We start from the raw sequence: 22,435 nt of genomic DNA, 5'->3' as shown, positions 1-22,435 counted from the left end.
TAATGTATAAACAAGGGGAAAATCTCCAGTCCACTGTTTGAGGGGGTTTCTGGTAGGGGGAGGGGTTATTTTTTGTTTTGCTGATTTCAGTGCACTCTGAGCCCTACACCCTGCAGGTTGCGATGCATTCAGAGCCCTTCACCCATTAGAGGCAGCTCTCAGGACTGGGTCCCTAATGAAGCTATCCAGAAAAATAAACTTGCAAATGTTTACCTAGATAGCTACATAAGGTCCAACACAGCCCTTGAGTGTCTCACACTATCCCTGTATCCTAGTAAGGCCTCCCTCCCCTGAAAATCCTTTCAGATCTCAGGTATTAGTGCTAATTGTTCTCCATTATCTTTTTTTAATATAAATCTTTTTTATACTTAGGTTCTGATGGAGGGGAAGTGAATACTCTACTCTTACCAAAAGCCCAACTGGTCACTTTCCCATTTCTGCACAAAATTCTGTTTCCATACGCTGCCCCAAGTCAAAAGATCCACACAATTTGGAGTTGCATCAGAGCACACCCAATGAATGGAACAATCAACAATGGTCTTAGGCGCAAAAACAACAATATGGACGACATCTGAAACTGCTTCCACCAAATTGGTGGTTAGTTGAAAGATGGAGTTATGAACAGTTTGTGCCCCCTTCAGTTGCCAGCTATAGGGATTTAAAAAAAAATTGTCTGCAAATTCTTGGAATACCTGTCCTCCAAATTCAAGTCTTGTGGGAAAAGAATCACTTTTCAGTAGCTCTCAATATTTGTAAAATCAAACTAATGGTATCATGGTGCCATATAAATCAGTTATTAACTGACTGTAGGTAATTAAAATGTTAACGTGTGTCTACTTATTGGTTTAGAACCAAATTTTCTCAGTGCAACTTCCATTTCTTTGTGCACAACTTTCTTCACATCATTTTTGCACACTAACTTTCTATAAGCATAAATGTCACACACTTCCTGCACAGACTCACATTTATAGATGCAAATCAGGAGCAAATTAGTTTTCTACATATTAATTCTACAACTGGTACACTTACACAATAGCATGAAAAATTTACACATGTATGAATGAGGTTGGGGTTCAGGCCACTTTTAAATTCTGTCTGTTATAGGCTCCAATTTCACGTGCCCCAGTTTAACTAATTTAACACATTCAAACATCATTTGTTACCAATCACTTCAGAAGACTGGCTTAGCAGGTTGGTATTGCCTGTATGAAACTTAGCTGCTTGGAAACAAATGGCAAATATGTTTTTGGAAGACCAACATCAGTAACTGCTTCCCTGGGAATTCCATAGAAGACATCTATCCCTCATTCCTCCAGTTCAGATATAGTGCAACACTCAGCCATCCCAACAATGCAATAATCCAGCCTCCAGTTGTTTTACTTATGGGGTAAGCTATTACCTCTCTCCCTCTCCCTCAGCTGGACATTTCATGTAAAACTGGTCCTCATCTGTAGCTACTCAATAGCTCTGGTTTCTCTCAGCATGGTGGTACCTCATACCTCCACATACCTCACATGCCAGAGCTCACAAAGCCTAGAGTCTGGGTAACACTGGTATATGAGTGCTTGTGCAATCAAAAGGACCTAGTTATGAGTTTGGAAAACTACCATTTAAAGATAATTGTAACCATGGAGAAGTTTCTCACACAGTCACTTTCTTGCCAAGACTTCCCTCACCCCCGCTTTAAAAAAAAAAGTGCTACTTCAAAAGAAGAGACATTTAAGATAATTAGAGTCTGACTATTTTAATATAGGCTGTAAGAAAGAAAACATGTAAGCCAACTTTTTTTCCCCCCACTATGTGAGCAGGAACTCACTCTCTCAGTCTTGTAGAAATAGTACCTGAGAAATAACAGATTACAGTCACCAGTCCTTCACTTAAGTAGGTGCTTACTGAGGGGGAAAATATCCAGGTCTTCTCCTAAACACTCCACTGGCTTAAATCGAGAAATGTAGACTAATGCTAGACAGAAGAATTACAGTACAACAGCTGGGTTTCAGTCTATGTGGGAAAAGATCCACATTATCCTGGCCATCTTTCCCCAAAGAGAGTGAGTCACTTCCAGCCAGCTCACTCCTGACAGGCAATAGAGTGGTGACACATTTTCATTTTCAGCAAAAAACTTGGAGTCACCCTAAGGACTAAATAGCTCAGTGAAGTGATAATAGAATATAGAGTCTTTCATCTCCATGTCACCACTATGAATACAGCCTGACTCAACAACGACCCAAAAGTTATTAGCTAGCAGTTGTTTAGTGACCCATGTGAAATGAATTGGATGGTAGTTGTTGTTGTCTTGTCCTGTGATCATCATATTAGGCCATGAAGTTCAAGAATTAGGGTGACCAGACATCCTGTTCTTAAAGGGAGGGTCCTATATTTAAGCCCTTCTACTAGTGTCCCTACTTTTTCTTAAAAATGGGCAAATTATCCCATATTTTCTGTCTCCCCCATCCCCTCCAAATCAGCACTGGTGGGTCCTGCTGCTGGACAGATCCCTGCTCACCAGCCACCCCCCTGCCAGCAGTGAGTGGGGGCGGGTGTCCAGTGGCTGACGATGGGGGTGGGAGATGCAAGGCTGGGGGTGGGGCAAAACTGTAGTGCATGGGGCTCAGGGCTGGCTCCAGTTTTTTTGCCACCCTGATTGGCAAAGGGGGGGGGGAAGCAGCTCGGCGGCACTTCGGCAGCAGCTCAAAGAAGAAGAGAGGGACTGAGAGACCCGCTGCCAAATTGCCGCCGAAGACCTGGACGTGCCGCCCCTTTCTATTGGCCGCCCCAAACACCTGCTTCCTTGGAAAGTGCCTGGAGCTGGCCCTGGTGGGGCCAGGCACTCCCTCTGTTGGTCAGTGCATCCCCCACTGCATGCCAGCTCTCCGCCAGCAGGACCCTGCCTCCCCATCCCATTTCCAACTGGCACTGTCTGCATGCTGCTCGCTGTAGTGGCTGGTAAATGTGGGCAGGCACCAGCCGGTTACATGTCACCTCTGCTGCCCACCCATTGGCCCTTTACAAGCTCCCCGTCTCCCTGCTTTTCCCTTTCACCCCCCTACTCCACCCCGCTGCTCCTCCATATCCCTACCAGGCCATCAGGTATCTCACTTCCACATACACCAACGTATGATGGAACCTATCTGGAGGTTTCGGTCTAGTTTCAAGTAGAGAATAGCTAGCAACACAAATGGGGCTAAGTGGGGAGCCTTATTAGTGAGCTCAGCAAAGAGGATAAGGATTGAATATCCTTGGAGACTGAACTACCTATACACCCATAGAAACAGGCTCTGTCTAGTTCAGAATTAAGAAACATGGGCATAGCAGTGTGAGGAAGATTGCACAGCCACTGCCTAGTCTGTATATGGTCTACAGGTGAAAAAGGATACTTCAGTCTCCAGGGCACTCAATCTGGCACTATTCTGAGGCACTAAATTCACATAAAGAAACAAACAAACAAGTCGAATTTACCCTCTCTTCTGCTTTTTGGGCTCAGCCATATTCAACAGGCAAACTTGTGTTGCAAACAGTACAGAATTGCATCACTTCATTGGGTGAAGATGTGCAGGAATTCTGATTTTTCCTGACTTTGGAGGTAGCTTAAATTTGCTACCTTAACATTTTAAAGGCAGATTTTTGTAAGTAATATCAGTATAGCTTCTTTTTAAGAATTTACTGAATGCAGACCATCATTCAGATAAGACAATACTCATTTTTGTTGTTCTTCCAACTTTAATAGTTAACTTTAATCCCCTGGCCATTTATCCTACCAGCTATGATGGAGCTATATCCTGGACCCCCTACCATAGGTCATTAAAAAGGTAAATTTCTTAGTCCATCGTTTTGTCTAACACTGAAATGTGACTGTCACAAGGCGTTTAAATCCGCAAGTCCTTTGTCAACACCTCAAACAATATCCTTGCAGTAACTTTTTTTCAATTCATCTCCTCTTCCCCAAAAGCCATGTGGAATAGTTCCAATCTCACTTCACAGTAGAAATCTAATTAGGGGTGAGGAAATACCTTTCATCTAATAAAGTCTTCACATGTTACAGCACATCACTCACAAGGCTGTTCCCATACTATCACATGACTAGATAGGTATCTTAAATAAGACATCCGCTGACCACTCAGATAAGAGATTCTCTACAAACCCCTTCTTTAAAGGAAAAGGACACAGAACAGGCAGTAAACTGCTATCAGAGTTCTTAAGCTGGTCCATTGTTTGCCTCCAATTTAAATTACATAGAAGGTAATATGGCCCCAAATTCTGAAGAAAACAAAATAGGCAAGAAGCAGTTGGGGGAAGAGTTGGGAGCAAGAGAGATAACAATGAGCACAAGTTAGAAAAGGAACACTGCCTTGTTACTGTGTGCAAGATTCAAAAGGGACTGGACTTTTGTATGGATATCATAAATATCTGCAGCTGTTATAATGAAATATATCAGCCTTTTTTTGGAATTGATATTAAAACTCATGCTTCAAGGTTTAAATCAACCTCTAATTAGTAGAAACTGATGAGACCTAGATGGGGGACAGATTGTCCTACTTCTACGTGCTGCAGGGTTCTTGTACCTTCCTCTGAAGTATCTGGTGCAGGCCACTGTCAGAGACAGGACACTAGCCTAGAAGGACCTCAGATCTGATCCAGTAGGTTCCTTCCCCTTTCCTCCCCATGACAAATATCCCATCTTACCTCACTCAGTTATGCTTCATTCATTTTGGTTTTTTGAAATGGAGAAGAGTTGATATAGGAAATATTGCATATTGACAACTCATTTATACAGAACAACATGACTCCTGTTTGGTGAAGTCAGGGTGGTATCCACTAAAGGACAAATATGCTGCTGACAGCAGCAAGCATGACACCATTGCCTTCTGTGGGACTGCACCTACTTATACCAATGATGAATTTAGCCCATTATGGGTAAGAGCTTGTAAGGTAGAAAGCACTTCCTGCCAGGCACTGAGCAGCCTCGACCACCATTAAACCTAATTCTGCTCTCACTTGGGATAGTGGAAATCAGGAGCAATCCCACTGAAGTCAGTGAAGTTACACCAATGTAAAAAGATGTCATAAAACTGTTTTCAATGAGAGAAGAGTCCATGGACTCCACTTGAAGTTGAGGCTGCTCAGCACATCACAGGAGACACTTAGTCCGCATAGGGCCTGTGAGATGCTATTTCCAGTGCATTTTAAGGATAAAAACTTGAAATAAAAACTATGAACATGCTAACTTATTACAGGAAAAATGATGATTTAAAGTAGAGTTAATACTGAGCAACACTTCCACAGTTCAAAAAATGACTTTTCCCCTGAAATGTTTTTATTTCTTTGTAGTAACATTAAAAAAAGAGGTTTCTAAAACCCCATTTTGTTCCTTTTTCCTTTACTTTTTAAAACAGGATATCTGTAAATGGTACTTATAAGAAACTGGATGTCTCTATTGAAACTTAAAGCACCCATCACATAATTATTACTGATATTTTGCCTATCTATTGTGATGTTAGCAAATAATCAAGTCTTGCACTTCACTGATCTTAGAATGCAGCTTAATGAAGTAGGTCTTCTCTCTCAAGTGGTATTAAGTTCTGATCTCAATGCAAGAGCATATGAATAGCCATACTGGGTCGGACCAATGGTCCATCTAGCCCAGTATCCTGTCTTCCTGCCAGTGACCAATGCCGAATGCTTCAGAGGGAATGAACAGGACAAGGCAAACCACTGAGTGATCCATCCCCAATCTCCAGTCCCAGCTTCCAGCCGTCAAAGGTTTAAGGACACCCAGAGCACGAGGCTTGCATCCCTGACCATCTTGGCTAATAGCCATTGATGGACCTATCCTCCATGAATTTATCTAGTTCTTTTTTGAACCAAATTATACCTTTGGCCTTCAAAACATCCCATGGCAATGAGCTCCACAGGTTGACTGTGTGTTGTATGAAAAAGTACTTCTTTATGTTTGTTTTAAACCTGCTGCCTATTAATTTCAAGGGGTGACCCCTAGTTCTTGTGTTATGTGAAGGGGTAAACAACACTTTCTCCACACTATTCATGATTTTATAGACATCTATCATATGCCCACTTGGTAGTTTCTTTTCTAAGATAGAGAAACTTTTCCATACGCCTAATCAATTTTGCTGTCCTCCTCTGTACTTTTTCCAGTTCTAATATATCCTTTTTTTGAGATGGTGCAACCAGAACTGCATACAGAATTCCAGGTCTGTATGTAGCTTGGATTTATATAATGGCATTATGATATTTACTGTCTTATTATCTATCCCTTTCCTAATGGTTCCTAACACTAACATTCAAATAGCTTTTTTTGACTGCTGCTGCACATTGAGCAGATGTTTTCTGAGTATTATCCACTGTGACATTGCATCCCATAATGCTTTATAGAAATATGCTTATGAATGTAAATTGACATAACTGGAATATGTTTTACGCTAGATATGCCATGTAACATATCTTTGCAAAGGTTATGATCTACTGAATATATTCATCCTATTTGTATGCATGTACCATTTTATATCTGGAGTTATGAGTGTTGGCTCTATGATTATATTTAAAGTGCTTGCTGTAGGAAGCATATAAGACAGATTTGGTCAACATAGTATGATGGTGTTATTCAAGTAATTGGGAGTACTTAACCAACAATGGACTTTGGGAGATGCCAATCCACATATGAGTTTTCCTGCGACCATTCAAACTAACATGTAAACAATGGTGTCGGCCTGCAAAAAGCTGAATCATTCATAGACATGTGACTTGCCCAGGTGACTGCAAATTCTGGTTAAGGGGTTTCCACTCACAAGAGAAAGACTATATAGGGCCCTGGAAGTCCCTCCATTTTGTCTTCAGCTGGCTCAAAAGATAGCCTCTCCACCCCAAAGAGATGCCTGAAAGAAACTGGAACAAAGGACAGTAACTACGGGGATGTGAGTGATTCCTGAACCCAGACTGGGAAGAAGTCTAGTTTGTCAAAGAAGCTTATTGGAACATCTGAGGGTGAGATTTACCTGCATTGAGTTTCCTACTGTAATAGACTTAGACTTGCTTGTTTTATGTTACTTTGCTTGGTAACTTCCCTCATTCTGTCTGTTATTACTTGGAACCACTTAAATCCTACTTTTTACATTTACTAAAAATCACTTTTTGCTTATTAATTGACCCAGAGCAAGTAATTAATTCATGGGGGAGTAAACAGTTGTGCATCTCTGTCTATCAGTGTTATAGAGGGCAAACAATTTATGAGTTTACCTTGTGTAAGCTTTATACAGAGTAAACTGGATTTATTTGGGATTTGGACCCCATAGGGAACTGGGTATCTGGGTGCTAGAGACAGGAGCACTTCTTAAGCTGTTTTCAGTTAAGCCTGCAGCTTTTTGGGGATGTGGCTTTTGGGGGTCTGTGTTTGCAGCAGGCTAGTGTGTCTGGCTCAACAAGGCAGGGTACTGAAGTCCCAAGCTGCCAGGGAAAACAGGCTTAGAGGTAATCCCAGCACATAAGGAGGCAGTCCCAAGGGGGTTTCTGTGACCCAACCAGACACAGCCACAATGACTCCAAGGTCTCTTTCTTGAGTGGCAATCTAATTGAGACGCCATCATTTTGTATATATAGTTGGGATTATGTTTCTCAATGTGCATTACTTTGCATTTATCAGCATAGACTGTCATCTGCCATTTTGCTGCCCGGTCATGAGAAATCCTTTTGCAGCTCTTCGTAGTCTGCCTGGGACTTAACTATCTTGAGTAGTTTTGTATTATCTGCAAACTTTGCCACCTCACTCTTAACCACATTTTCTAGATCATTTATGACTACGGTGAACAGTATTGGTTCCAGATCTGGCTGCTGATCTGGGTGACTCAGCTATTTACCCTCTCCATTATGAAAATTGACCATTTATACCTACCCTTTGTTTCCTGTCTTTTAACCAGTTACTGATCCATGAGAAGACCTTCTTTCTTATCCCATGACTGATTACTTTGTGTAAGGGCCTTTGGTAAGGGACCTTGTCAAAGGCTTTCTGAAAGTCCAAGTACATTATATCCACTGGATTGCTCTTGTCCACATGTTTGATGACATCCTCAAAGAATTCTAATATAGATTTGTGAAGCATGATTTCCCTTCCAAAAGCAGTGTTGACTCTTCCCCATTATATTATGTTCATCTAAGTGCCTGATAACTCTGTTCTTCAATATAGTCTCAACCAATTTTGCTTGGTACTGACATTAAGTTTACTGGACTGTAATTACCTTTTTTTAAAATTGGTGTTACATTAGCTAGCCATCAGCCATCTGATTCAGAGGCTGATTTAAGTAACCGGTTACATACCATGCTTAGTAGTTCTGCAATTTCATACTGGAGTTCCTTCAGAACTTTTGGGTGAATACCAATTGATCCTGGTGACTTATTCTTTAATTTATCAATGTGTTCCCAAACCTTTTTAAGAGGAATACAATCTCATCATGACAAGGATGCAATTGCTAATCTCCATATACACAATTTTAAGAGAAGGACAAGAATATGCCCTTTCATAAGTGTCAAGCTAAAATCCCTCTGGGGTACCCCGAAGAAGAGAGGTTGGACATGGGTCCAGTGGGATAGTAGGACAGTCCTTACAATTTGATAAGTTTGAAGGTAACGCTATTCTGGGGCTTCACACTATAGATGGACACACTCAGATGACTTTCTCTGTAACGGGACAATTCCTAGGATGCTAAAAGCACAACCATACATTATTTCTTGCCTTTTGAAGGTTTATGCTGAACCAGTTAGTTCACTGGTGAGAGCTGTCCCAACACAAAGCCAACTGAATCATCTAGTCAGATCTACAAGAGACAAGCAAAGACAGGTGCCATGCCCATATTTTAATTATAGTGGTGAGGACTTTATTAGCCATCCACTTTTCATTACGCGACATAACCCACAGGATAAGTTTATGCCCCTTGCCATACGATTCTGATATGAAACTCTATGGAAAATCAGTAGGACACATAGAACAGATGTTGGCCAATAGATGTCATATGAAAATCCTGTCTCCTGTTGTCTTATCTCTCTGTAACCCAATCTCAGCAAGAAACAAAAGACTGTCACTCAGAACCAGCCTACCATTTGGACCATCAAATCTCCAGTTCCCAAATACATTGCTCTACCTTCTCAATTACACATAGCCAAGAAGCGTATGTCAACTTGGGAATGGAAGTAATGCTATAGAAAGCAATTGTGTTGTGAAATTTTCAAATAAAGCTTGAACTCCAACAATCAGGGGAGAGAAGAGTGTGTATTAGTGTCACTTCCCCTATATATATTTTGCAAGTTATGACAATAATAATATGCCTTTTGAAGACTTTACTGGTAGTTATAATATCAGAGAGAAATACTTACAATACAAGAACACTTGGTGCATTTGTTTCCTTCAGGCTGAAATTCCTTCCCTTCATGGTAATGTCTGCCTTCAAATATACAACCTGAAACGCAGACTTTGGGTAAGTGTGACTTAGATCGGGACACTTTGTTTGTTACATGATCATACTGTAGAATTATGGGAAAAGGAATCACTTCATTCTTTCAGTGATATGCATCCAACAATAAAATGTCATTGCAGTGCAGTAACCTGTGTAAGCCTTGGGAGCCCTAAAAAGTTAGTTTGGTGCCAGAATGGAGGAGGAAGAGCTTTCGTGGATTTACAGATAATTTCTTTTATGGCAGATAGTTTGTGCCACATTAAAAATGGGAGTCCTGGCACAATCAACTTCTGTTTACAGAAGATTTCACTTTTTTAACACAGTGCTTGTCCACATTAAATTTGGATAGATATAATAAAAAACGGTTTTTAAGGTCAGGTTTGACAAAGCCCTGGCTGGGATGACTTAGTTGGAAATTGGTCCTGCTTTGAGCAGGGGGTTGGACTAGATGACCTCCTGAGGCCCTTTCCAACCCTGAAATTCTATTATTCTATGAAAAATTAAACATACCAAGCCAATTATACCACTAGAGCAGCAATGTTCTCCTAGTTATATAGTTCTGTACAAACTAATTTGACAAAACGACCCACAAAACAACTCTCCAAACTATCTCTTTCGTTTATTGCCTAGTCATATCATACATTAGGCCTAAATAATCCCCTGCACACTCAACATAATCCCCATGTTTCCACTCCCAAAACAACCCCCTTCCTATCAATGCTGTGACATGTGACTCCTGGCCCCTTTCCATTCACCTTCTATACATTCATCCCTAAAACATGAACCCCAGCCAGACCCTGCACAGCTGCCAAAACCTCTGGCCAATACCTCACACATGAAGAACTAGACAAGCTGAGTTCCAGACTGTTTAAACTCTTTCCTATACTATCTCCCTCCCCTACTCCACAGCATTAAAAAGTGTGTCCCAATAAGGGTGTTAAAAAAAACAAAAAACTCACTCTATTCCTTATGCCATTCAATACATTCTATTTTATTGGTCCACATTTCAGTAACTTCCTTCCTAATCCCTCCATTATAGTGAATACTTACCAAATCCTAATAACTAAAAATATTGTGCACAGATGGAAGAGTAGAGTCCCTAAGAAATCTTACCTGGACAGGTGGGGCAACACATTCCCGGCAGCTCAGAAGGGTTTTTGCAGTGAACAACACACTGCATCTCAGATTCTGTTACCACTCCTTCCTGAAAGGTAACAAACCAAACTAAACACAATAATAAGGAGAAAAACAAAAAAACTGGATGCACAATTAGTGACAAGATATATGCTGTATAGTAAAAAGTTTTTAAATCTCCCTTTCTTTCTGTATCTGCAGCTCACTATCAAGATTCAGATTAATCCACACTCAAAAGAGCACTTGAATCTCCCTGACTACAGACATGAGATTTGTCCTATAATGCATCAGGTAAGAAACTAAGCACCTTTTTAGGAAAAGGAATTCTTCTTTATCAGGGGTCCCCACCCATAGGAAACTTGGAAATAATCTGCCATGTAGCTTTGATGTAAACAGAACAGACACAAAGCATTCCCTACACTCTCCCCTCAGAGGAAAAGGGCTTAGAAAGGAGATAAAAGCATCTCATTCTGTAGATGGGAGCCTCTTATCTAAGATGCACCACCTGATAGGTACTAGTAAATTATCATTTCCTGCACTTCTTGCTGAAGAAACCAAAATCCTGCTGAATGAATCTGGGCAAGAGAATCTGGATGCAAAGTCTGTTTTTTGTGAACACACCTTTAAATTTGTATACAAAGGAAGCCTAATTTTCAAAATGTGAGCACATAGGGTAAATAGGATTACCCAATTCTGCATTTTGGACATTCAGACTGGCACTTAGACAAATAGGTTCTCATTTCACATGTCCAATACTGATCGGACCATCCAAATGTAAGCTTTGAACATCTTATTATAAAGAAAGTGTATGGTTATATGCTATTGTTCTTCTTGTTTAACTGCAGCCCATAACATTCTCAACATATGTACATTTAAAAACTGGGCATGCTTTCTTTTTACTTTTTCTCTGTAAAGAGGTTTTGTGGACACAACCGGTTTTAGATGCCCATGAAAATCATTGATGCAGTAGCAGGCCTTAGCAAAAAAAAGTATCTGACTACCTGCTGCCAAAAGGTACTCATAAAGTTCCCTTTGAATATTTCCAGTCACCTTCAAAATATTTGTGCAGAGTATTCAAACTTGGTCATCTACCTTATTTCTAAATGTAGTACTGCCCCATCAGTGTTGAGTCACAAGAAAATGCAGTTCTTAGTAAAGGGTTTTTAGCAGAACTTTGTATTTTCACCCCCGAAAGATCGTGATCAGATCCATTTGTATGCACAAACCTAGAGACTGCAGAAACATCAATTTGTCAGTTACCTGGCTTGTTCACACAAATGCAATGTATGTGTCTGCAGACGAATACTCTTGTGGATTTTATGGGTGCAACTCAGGAAGGCTATAAGAAATGCAGCCCACTAGGTCTACAAATCAGTAGCTCAGGGGAAAGAAATGGGTTGTTTGTTGGTTTATTTTAATTAGTATTCCAGGTTGCTGTGTCTCACAAACAGGTGCACACTCATATTTTGTTAAAAGTCTAATGATTGCTGAGAAAAGCAAAATAATTCTCGTGTTCACGCTAGCACTCCATCCTTAGTTCATCTGGGTATGTTTTAGATTAGAATCACAGTATTTAAGATAAATAAGCCTGTTGTTCTGAACGTTGCACTATAGCTGGTCACAACTGGATGAGTTAAGGACAAAGCAGCAGCCTTAACTCTGAACATGATCTCTTGTTTTTCTTGGCTTAAGAAACTAAAGAAGATTTTAAATGTATTGTTTGGATTTAATACAAAAGATTCAGACTTTGCAAAGAAAAAGCTAACAATTCTGCATTTGTTAACTTCACGACTTCCAGCCCTTACCTGACATTGATATGCAATACATGGATTAGCTGAGGCTTGCCATTTCATGGAGCTGTTGTAGGTGTTTCCTTCAAAAGTGCAACCTAGAGAAAGAGAGAAGCAGCACAGTCTCTTATTTTAGGATCACATGATGTTCTGGAAGGAAACTGGTAGATTTCTGTAGATTTCTTTTCAAGCTCAAGCTGCAGAAAAGGTTCGTGTAAGGAGGACAGAGCTCAAGGTCTACTGACAAGACCTCCCCACGTCCAGTCAGTTGTCCACATATGGATACATTGTGGTACCTCTCTTCCAGAGCTATGCTGCAAGTACTTTGGTAAACACCATTGGAGTGGCTGAGACACAAAAGGGAAGCACTCTATTTTGATAATGTTCTTGGCCCACCGTGAATCTTAGGTACGTCCTATGTGATCGGATTATAGCTATGCTGAAGAATGCATCTTGAAGACTGAACAATAGGAACCAGTCCCTTGATTCCAGAGTGGGGATTACTGATGCCAGAGTAGCCATCCTGAATTTCAACTTCTTTATGAATGCATTGAGATGTCTTAGGCCAGGTCTATGCTGCAGGCCTATGTCAGTATAACTATCTCACTCAGGAGTGTGAAAAATCCATACCCCAGAGTGACATAATTATACCAACCTTAACTGCCCCCTCTGTGTAGGCAGAACTATGTTGATGGGACAGCTTCTCCCATCAACATAGCTACCGCATCTCGGGGAGGTGAATTAACTATGCCAATGGGAGAGCTCTCTCCCATCAGCATAGGAATATCTTCACTTAAGCAGTACAGCAGCACAGCTGCATCAGTGAGAGTAGACCTGCCCTTAGAACCAGGATTTGTTGCCACACTCCCTTTTCCTTAAGGATGAGAAGGCATCTGCTATAGAAGCCTTCCCCCTGATATTGATGGTGAACCTTCTCAACAGCCCTGAAAGGAAGTAGCAAGGACCTTTTGTTATAAGAGGACCTCATGAAAAGGGACAGGGAAGGGTGATTGAGAGTAGCTGGTGTCTGGAAATGGATAAACAAACTAGTGGTCTTAAAAACATGCCAGTTTTAAGAATTGGCTGTAGTAATTGAAGATCTCTCTTCAAAATCATATATATGATCTTGGAAGCAATATTTTACAAGAGTTAAAACCTATAGATAGTTCTATCTTCTAGTTCATAAATCAACGAGTAACAATGCACAGATTGGCTCATGTAGAGATGGTAGCAATATGATGAGTAGGAGTTTAGCAACGTTCCCAAGGAGATGCAAAGAGAACCAGGTTAAAACATTAGTATCACCTTTAAATGACAGAACCATATAAAGATAATACCCTTGTGCATGGTATCACAAAAGTGGGTAATGTGGCCTGCTGTAACAGTTAAAGGGCGATGTTCTTAGTAGGTGTAAATCAGCATAGTTACGTTAACATCAATGAAGCTATGGCAGTTTAAACTAGCTGAGGATCTGGTCTATAAAAATCACTAATATAGGCCAACCATGGAAAAGGTGTGGATCCAGGGCAATGAAGCTCAAGCCTTGGTCTCAAGCATCCAAGCATCGAAGAATGCCGAGAGGATGGACTTGTTTTCCTTGTAAATGTGGAGGCTTAAAGTCAAATGAAGAAGTCTTTAACTATCAGCCCCCTTCGTAATTTTAATCCAGGCAATTACTTTACTCAGATGAAAATTAAAACAAAACCAAAAAAAAACAACCATCACACAAAAAAACAACCATCACACACACAACTTTGTTGAAGCAGGGAAAGAAAGAGAGGGTTTAAGTCCAGCCATTTAAGTGTCAGAGACAGAGCAATTGTTCTGTCAAGTCTTGCCTAATATCATGAGACCTGTAGAAGCAGGGCTCACGTCAGAAGCAAGTGGAAAACAGCAGAATAGTCAGTGTGACCTACCCTTGAGAGAACGATGTTTGAGAAGTGAAAGCGAGAAAATAGCCTAAATCAAATGCAAATGTTTTTAATTAATGCATATCACAAAGAGGTATAAATGCTTGTGTCATTTTGTTTGTACTTTGGAGAAACTGAGGCAGAGATGCTCTGTCAGCTATGTTCTTCCCTTGCAATTGCATGTCCTGAATAAAGCGGTCTGTGATTTTGTTGATTCCAATCTGATAGTGGAGTTTGTTTCTTCAACAACTCAGAGGCACAATCTTTTTAAAAAATTAAAAATAGAAAGGTAAGCATACATAGGGAATCCAAACAGCATGTTTTCCCTCAAAAACTGATGAGCATATGGAATTAGTTCCTAGGAGAAACTGCTGGAGTAAATGGCATAAAATGGGATTTAAGATACAACTGAGAAGTCTTTCTGGAGGAGCAAAGGATGTTAGGATATAGCAAAATAGCAGGGGGTGGGGTGTGTTCAATGTCCCTCAAAAATGGAACAGGCTTGTAGGGTCCAACAGCCTTTTCCTGTTTGTTAAAGATAATATGCTTTTTTAGGAGAATCCCTTAAAGCACTTATCCAGTAGTGCTAGTGTAGAACAAGCTGGAAGCTATAGCAATACAGTAATTACAGGTCTGTTTATGAAAACAGGGACTTATCACAGTATTGATTCTCACTGCTCAGTTGCCTCAGACAGGGACTTTTATATGAAATGTACACGATTGCTGGGGGCTGGGGAAGGTCTCTTCAAACACAACTTTTTTCAAGAAGATCTGTATGGATAAGGCCTGATCCAAAGCTACTGAAGTCAATAGAAAGACTCCCAAAGAGCTGTGGAACAGCCTTAGCGGGACAGCAAAAGAGGAATATACAGAGATAATAAAATGAAAGAAATTACAATGTTACATAAACAGGCATAGATTATCTGTACCCTTCCTCCTCAAATCCCAAAAAAATGGTTATTTAGAAATTTGTTCTTTTTTTCAAAAACTTTCAGCGGTAAAAACTGGGATTCTTATAGGGAATACAGTCAATTCAGTGTCAGTGGGCAAGACTGTCAGTACTCTGGGTGGGAAAACTGTTCTGTTTTCTGATAAATCTATTTCATGTTGGCATTTCATGAGGAGATCACCCATTCTCAGAAATACCAGGCAAGGTAGAATAATTTGAATAACTGATTTAACTACAAGTTCAAATAATTTGATTTTTATTTGTTTAAATCACTGATTTAAAAATAAGGGTTGGAGTTTTGTAAAGCTAATTTGAAAGTTTAAGATATGGCATTTTTAGATTAACATTTATAATGAATTAGGTTATAAATACTCCTCTTTAAAATGTCACTACTGGTACAGTCTCTTATTTGTCTTCTATAAAACTGTGATAGGCAAAAAAGACACAATATTGCAACTGAAGGCCCTGATGCTTCAATCACTTAGATAAGAAACTCTGCTCATATGAAAGGGACTCAAATGAATAATCCCATTGTTTTAAAACTAGCATGTGCATAAGTGTTTACAGCCTCAGGGACTAAAATTCCATTTATTAAAAATGTCTTAATGGCATAAAACCTTTGTCACTTCAGAATAAATTGCTTCAGTGTTAACAATAGAAATTGAGACAAACACATTCACATTGTTATTCTGAACTGTTTGTACACAGAGGCCAAAATTTTCAAAATAGGAGCCTAGAGTTAGGCTCCTAAAACCATATTTTACCACCTAAATGTGGGATTTTCAAAAGTACTTAAGTGATTTAGCATTTCAGCCTTCTTGACTTCTGGAAGTCCAATATGGGCCCAGTTCTACAAATTGCTGAGCACTCTGGTCCCCATTCAGGAAAGCACTTAAGCATGTACTTGACTTCAAGCACTGCAGTGGAACCATTCACATCCTTCAAATTAAGGACCAAAGACAGAGTGCTCTGCACCTTGCACAATGGAGCTCTATATCAGAATGTGGGACTGGCTGCAACATAACTCCAGCTATTTGCCTATCAGTTTTGTGTGTGTTGTATGTACAGTTAATGAGACTCTGGACTGATCTTTTTCTTTATGGATGAGCATTTTAAACATATATCATAGTAGAAAAAATATTTCTGTGCAAAATCTGAAAACAAATTAGGAAACTAATAAAGGCAACATGGGTAAAATTTTAGCAGTTTTAAATTAAGACTCCCTTTGATTTCACTGGGGCTAGTATTTCACCCTTCAGTCAGTCTCTGTCTCACTTAGGAAACCAAGTGGCAAATACTACTGCCATTTCAGTACATAACAGCAAACAAACCTGTAAAGAATTTTATTTGGATTTAATCCTAGTTTGTTTTGATTTGACTACTCCACATTGCAGAACAGGGGGGCACAGTGCAGGTGTCAAAGTGATGAGAGGTGAGATGCAGACAGAGGTTTTAGTTGACCAGAATCTTGTAAGTGAAAGAAACAAGGAACCAATGAACGGGGGTTAACATGGTCAGAGCATTGAGAAGTTAGGATTGTTTTAGCTGCTGACTGTTAAGAAGATTGAAGATGGGATAAAGTCATTGAGGCTGGAGAGAAAGTAATTACAATAGCCCAGGTGAAATTTTCATATTCTTTTGACCAGAGGCATGCCCCTTTGCCTATAGTTGTGTCCTTTGTACTTTCCAAAACTGCACCCATAACACATTCTTCAAAATTAAAAGAAAACAGACTACATACCAGCTAGTGTTCCAGACCCTTACCTTCAATACACACATCTTTCAGCTGACATTGCAAACACAAAGCAGGGCCTTCCAAATCCCCTTAATCATACTATGGAAGTTTGAGACTCTCCTGAAATCAGCTGAGTAAAATCCTTTCTGCTTCAATAAGCTTATTCATCCAGGTAGAATTCTGCCTACTACATGATTGAACACACACCATATTTAGCTCAGAAAGTAGCAATATGTGCAATATCATCAGTGAAGGTATTGCTGTCTTCTGCATAATTACAGACCATGATGGAATCCCTCTTCAAGATCAATTAAACCTAATTCTCACCAGGATTAAGTCAACTTTTGCTAGCCATTTATTATCTGAGGGGTGGGGAGACCATGTATAAAAATCTAGGAACACCAGAGCTCAACTTAAATACTCAGTTTAAGTATTTAAATACTTAGTTACTTCAGATTAATACATATTTAAAGGACAGCATACAGGACCAGACTAGATTGATTTCAATGGAACTATGCTGATTTACCTAGTTAAGATTCTGACCCTAATTTACAGTCCCTCCTATTTCTTCTCCTAGAAATGCTAGTTTATTATTAATGTAAAATATTAACTTTCCATTATCTGTGGTTTTGTTCCTATAAACTACCTGGGTCCAAATTGTTCAGATAAGTACTGGATAAGCATACAAGCTTTCAATTGCTTATCTGAACCACACCAAACCACTGAATCTTTTGAAGTTGGTCCATTGTGGTCTATTAAGTGAAAACTACTCAATAGCTGCTAAAGTAACCTGATAAAGGCAAACTGATAAGGACCTAAATCTAGACTATCTACACAATAAATGGAGGCAATATAAGTAAATGAGCTGTAAATTACAGCCTTAGTTATTTCAGTTATTACAGTTTTAGTTATTTCCTGGCCAGAGCCAGAAATGTAAACCCAGAGTCATAAGCCAGAAGCAGAGCCAGGGATCAGTACCAGAGAGAGACAGCAGCCAAATGTTAGAACCATAAGGTCAACCAGAGCCGTAAGGGAGATGGGGCTGCAACAAGGGCAAGCACAGCTGCAGGCATGGTAAAGGTTAAGCAGCCACTGGTTTGCTGTGGGGGCCGGGCTTATATAAACAGGGTGGCTAAACTAGCAGCCAGCCAGAGCTGTGGCCACTCTGTCAGTTCCAAGCCAGTGCAGCTGGGCTCACTGGTTGCCTAGCAGCAAAGTTAATCAGGGAGCAGGCCAGTATCTGGTCCTAGCTAGTCCAGACCCTGACAACTCTCCATCTGGGAATGAGCCTCCCAGCCAGGGTCCACAGACTTGTATTGGCAGCGCTAGCGAGCTAAAAATAGCTGTACAGACATTGTCACTCATGCTGGAGCATGAACTCTCAAGCCAAGCCACCTCAGCCCCCGAGGCTTGAAAGCCCGAGCTCCACTCCGAGTCACAGTGTCTACACAGCTATTTTTAGCCTGGTAGCTTGAGCTTCACTAGTGCAAATCCCAGATACAGACATACCTTGTGTGTGTTGGCACACTTATTTTGGAAATAGAGTACCCTATTTTGAAATAACTTAGATCAATTTTTTACAGTTTTCCATTTTTTAAAAAATGGAGTGTTTTTATTCCAAAAGAAGCATGTTCTCACACTGTTCAAATCAGTGTGAGAACATATAACTAAACATATAACTAAAGATGTGAACTACAACTGAGTGAGTTATTTCTGTTCCATTTACCGTGTAGACAAACTGGACAGTCAGTAAGCCACTCATCATCCCACCCACCCAATAAGAATTTTAATGAAACTTTTTTCCTCCTGCTCCCTAGCGGCACATGACAGTAGTACTCCAAAGAGAAAAAATGGGCTGGAAAAGATGGACTAGCATACTAAGGCTTAGACAGTGTCCTCAGGAGTTCATTAAAAATAGGACTTTATTACTCAATTTGACAATGCCCAACAAGATTCCAGCAGGAATTTGTGCTTATTTTAGGCTAATGGGAATTCTATAGACAAGTCATTTCCCATAGTCCCAGGAGAAAATATCAGATTAACATACTGTAGGTTGGCTCCATGTCCCCCGTTTCTAAAGCATCTTTCTTTTCCTATTTTTCTTTTTTCCCCTCCCCTTCTATTTAAAAAGTAACCTCTCTATTGGCATGAAAAATAAATATCAGGATAAAGAAAACAGTCACAAGACAGGTTTTATTTATTTTTTGATAAATTATTCCTCAGGGAAAAGCCCAGACAAACTAGCACAGAAATATCAGATCAAGCCAAAAACCCCTTGCAAATTCAGCTGTACGTCACTGACATTAAACCTGTAGGCCAAGTTAAGAGAACTGCAAATCCCATATGTGGATATTATTAAATCTATTTTCACATATTTCATAATGTTAAAGAAAGAATCACTGACACCTCCTCGCAAATGCTGAAATTCTACGTGGAGACAATTCTGTTTAAGTAATGTAGCTAGTATTCCTCTTCTTTTTTTAATTTATGTGCAAAAAACATGTTTCTTAGAGGCTCATTTGTTTCTGCTGCTTATACTTCCCTTGGTGTGATATATATGCAGAGCAGAAAGCCTGTGCAATGTCCTCCACATCACTTAACCCCAACATTAAAGAGACAAATCCAGCTCCCTCCTGCATAGCCACAGAGTCCTTTTTCCAGCTGAACTACTGCAGTTCCATTGCACGCAAGATGTTGAAGGACCCACATACTGGGCAAACAGCATAGCATAACAGCAGCTGGGTGTGGAGCCAGCACATGGGTGGGATGGGGTTAGGGATTTACATCTGCATAAATCCCTCATTACTCCTCCTCCTGGCAAGGAAGATGCCATATAGTTATCTATGAAGGCTACCTCAGCCTACCATGCATATATCCAACTCCCAACCCAGCTACTAATGTGAGGTGACAGAGGATTTAGCTTAAGAATGCTCTGAGATAATATTTACCCCTTGTGCAGAGGACCACAACATTTCAATTTGAATTTGGGCTGCATGAGGGGCCACTGATAAAGACCCCTCCACAGCCCTGTGTGTCAAGGAGTAGTTCTCTGCACTAGCCCTACATAATACAACGAGCATGGCAACAAGTAGGGTGGGTCAGAAGAGAGACCCAGGGGCTCTGTGTTACATGGCCCCATAATATTGTCCAAGAAGCTACAGCTATTACCATAGTGAAAGTGGACATAACAGATATAGGTCTGCCCTCTGCCCCCACTCTCTAGGCAGCTGAAATTCACCTTCACTGGTGCCCTATATTTCACCTGTATGAAGTCAAATGAATTCCACTCTTTTACAATCTGACATGAACATGGTAGAACAACAAAATATGTTATTATAGTGCGACTAGTTCCTGAACTTGTACAGTCTTTAAACAATGGAGAATTTCACATTTCATACAGTAGATAATAGATAAACACAAAAAAATAGGATCTATCCACATGCAAAGATTGTAAGAGTCTTACCACAAAAGTATCACAAGGTCCCAGAGCTCAAACTCAAATATCTACAAAGCAATTTGGCAGACCTGCAGCCTGAGACCCATGAGTCCAAGTCAGTTGACCTGAGCCAGCCACGGGTGTTTAAATGCTGTTTAGACCTACAGACAGCAGCCAGAACCAGATGTTTCAGAGGAAGGTGTAAAAACACCACAGATCTAGGATAATCTGGCCTCCCCACTCTCCTACCTAGAAATGTTTGGGCTCATTCTAATCTAATAGTTACAGACTGTTTTAAGCTCTGAATCTTGAAATTTAACATCACTTCCAAAAATTTTGTTTGTGTTAATTATAACTAGATATTTTGATATTCAAGAAGGCTTGCAGTGTGTCATTGCCTGTGCTATAATCCACTTGTGTGACAAAACAGGATTATTTTTAAGGATTATCAATGGAGCACATATGTCACAAACACTTAAATATTACAAATATTTTTAAAATTAACGAGTGCAGAACAGAACAAACTGCATATAAAGAAAAGTAAAAGATAGCACCAGACTCAGCCTACAACAACATATTTAGGGCTTGTCTACACTATTGTGTGAGGTCGATCTAAGATATGCTACTTCAGCTACGTGAATAGCATAGCTGAAGTCAACATACTTAGATCTACTTACTGCAGTGTCTTCACTGCAGTAAGTTGACAGCTGATGCTCTCCTGTCGACTCCAATTGCGCTTCTCATTCTGGTAGAGTACTGGAGTTGTTGGGAGAGCGCTCAGCAGTCAATATAGACGCGATAAATCGACCACCACTTGATCGATCTCTGCCCACCGATCCAACAGATAGCGTAGACAAGCCCTTAAAGTAACAAACACCTTAGCCTCCCACGTACTACATCTTTGCACTCCACTCTCATAGCCATCCAGGAGAGATGCACATTAGCAAGAACAAAGAGTGGAGTGTGGCTCACAGTTATAGTACACACATCTTATCCATCTCTGATCCACTAATAACAAACACTTATTCAGAGAGCAAATAATTTATTTTTAAGAGATGGAGAGAGCCCCAAATTAAAATGACATCTGTCCAGCTACATACGAAAAAGCTGCCAAATCCATTTCTATAATCCTCAATGACCTCATATGTTTTCATTAAATGTACTGAATAAAATGAGAGAAGAGAAAAGGCACTTCCCCCACCCCAAGCTACAGTGATGGGACATGCTGGACTGGGATTCAGGCTGAAAACCACTGTTCTATGGTAAAAAGAATCTTTCGCAAACCCCTTGCACATAATCTGCAGATCCCCAGCCCCCAGGTCCACATGTTGAAAACCACTGGTTTAAGGGTAATATCTTGTTTTTATCTCAGCAGCTTTCACCTGCTACTAATTTTCTCTCTCATTGCATAGGCAGGTAAGATTTTTGTTGTTTCAGTGAAAGCAGAGAAGAACTGCTAGAAGACATTTAAATATCACACAGAAGTGTGCAATTAGTAGCAAGGGATGACTGCTCAGTATGCAGCTATTCAGCAGAGTGCTCAGCTGGATGCATAATCGAATGCATAAAATCCCATTTTCAACTGCTGTGGTGACATGGACTACAGAACTGGAAGTATTACAGTCCCAAAATCCAATCATTAGGAGGCCTCCCACATAATAAAACAAAACAACCAGATTTCCTGCCTTTTTATGGTCATCACAAACTGTTTGAAACTGGCTTCTTCTTTCATACACAAAGCCAATTTTGAAATTATACTCCCTACCATTAGTTCATGATATTATAGACACCTTTATATTTTAAATGACAATAACCAACTATCCATTTCTACATAAGGTTGGGAAACCTGGCATTAACAAAGAATATTACAAGGTAAATTAGTAACAACCTCTATGTTTCGGTTGCCCAACACTTTCCATTGTAAAAGATTCTGGTGACTTGTTGAGAAACCTCTAACGCCACTATTGTTTTTAATAGACCTTTGAAATTATGCATGGAGAAATCCATTGGGCTCAAGAAATAC

The 22,435-nt window shown here is 40.1% G+C and overlaps 1 protein-coding gene across 1 annotated transcript in view; it reads right to left on the bottom strand.

Annotated features, from left to right (window-relative positions):
- The window catches only part of BMPER (BMP binding endothelial regulator), a 217,616-nt gene that overhangs the window by 164,326 nt on the left and 30,855 nt on the right, over nucleotides 1–22,435 (bottom strand). The window contains exons 4-6 of the mRNA XM_032778745.2: nucleotides 12,398–12,480; nucleotides 10,572–10,662; nucleotides 9,379–9,461 (exon numbers count right to left, since the gene is read on the bottom strand). Coding sequence (XP_032634636.1) covers nucleotides 9,379–9,461; nucleotides 10,572–10,662; nucleotides 12,398–12,480 — 257 coding nt within the window. The remainder of the gene's footprint in view (nucleotides 1–9,378; nucleotides 9,462–10,571; nucleotides 10,663–12,397; nucleotides 12,481–22,435) is intronic.

This window comes from Chelonoidis abingdonii, chromosome 2 (assembly GCF_003597395.2).
Source record: "Chelonoidis abingdonii isolate Lonesome George chromosome 2, CheloAbing_2.0, whole genome shotgun sequence".
Taxonomy (NCBI): Eukaryota; Metazoa; Chordata; order Testudines; family Testudinidae; genus Chelonoidis; species Chelonoidis abingdonii.
The sequence above is the reverse complement of the archived record's forward strand: the minus strand, read 5'-3'. Positions and strand labels throughout refer to the sequence as shown.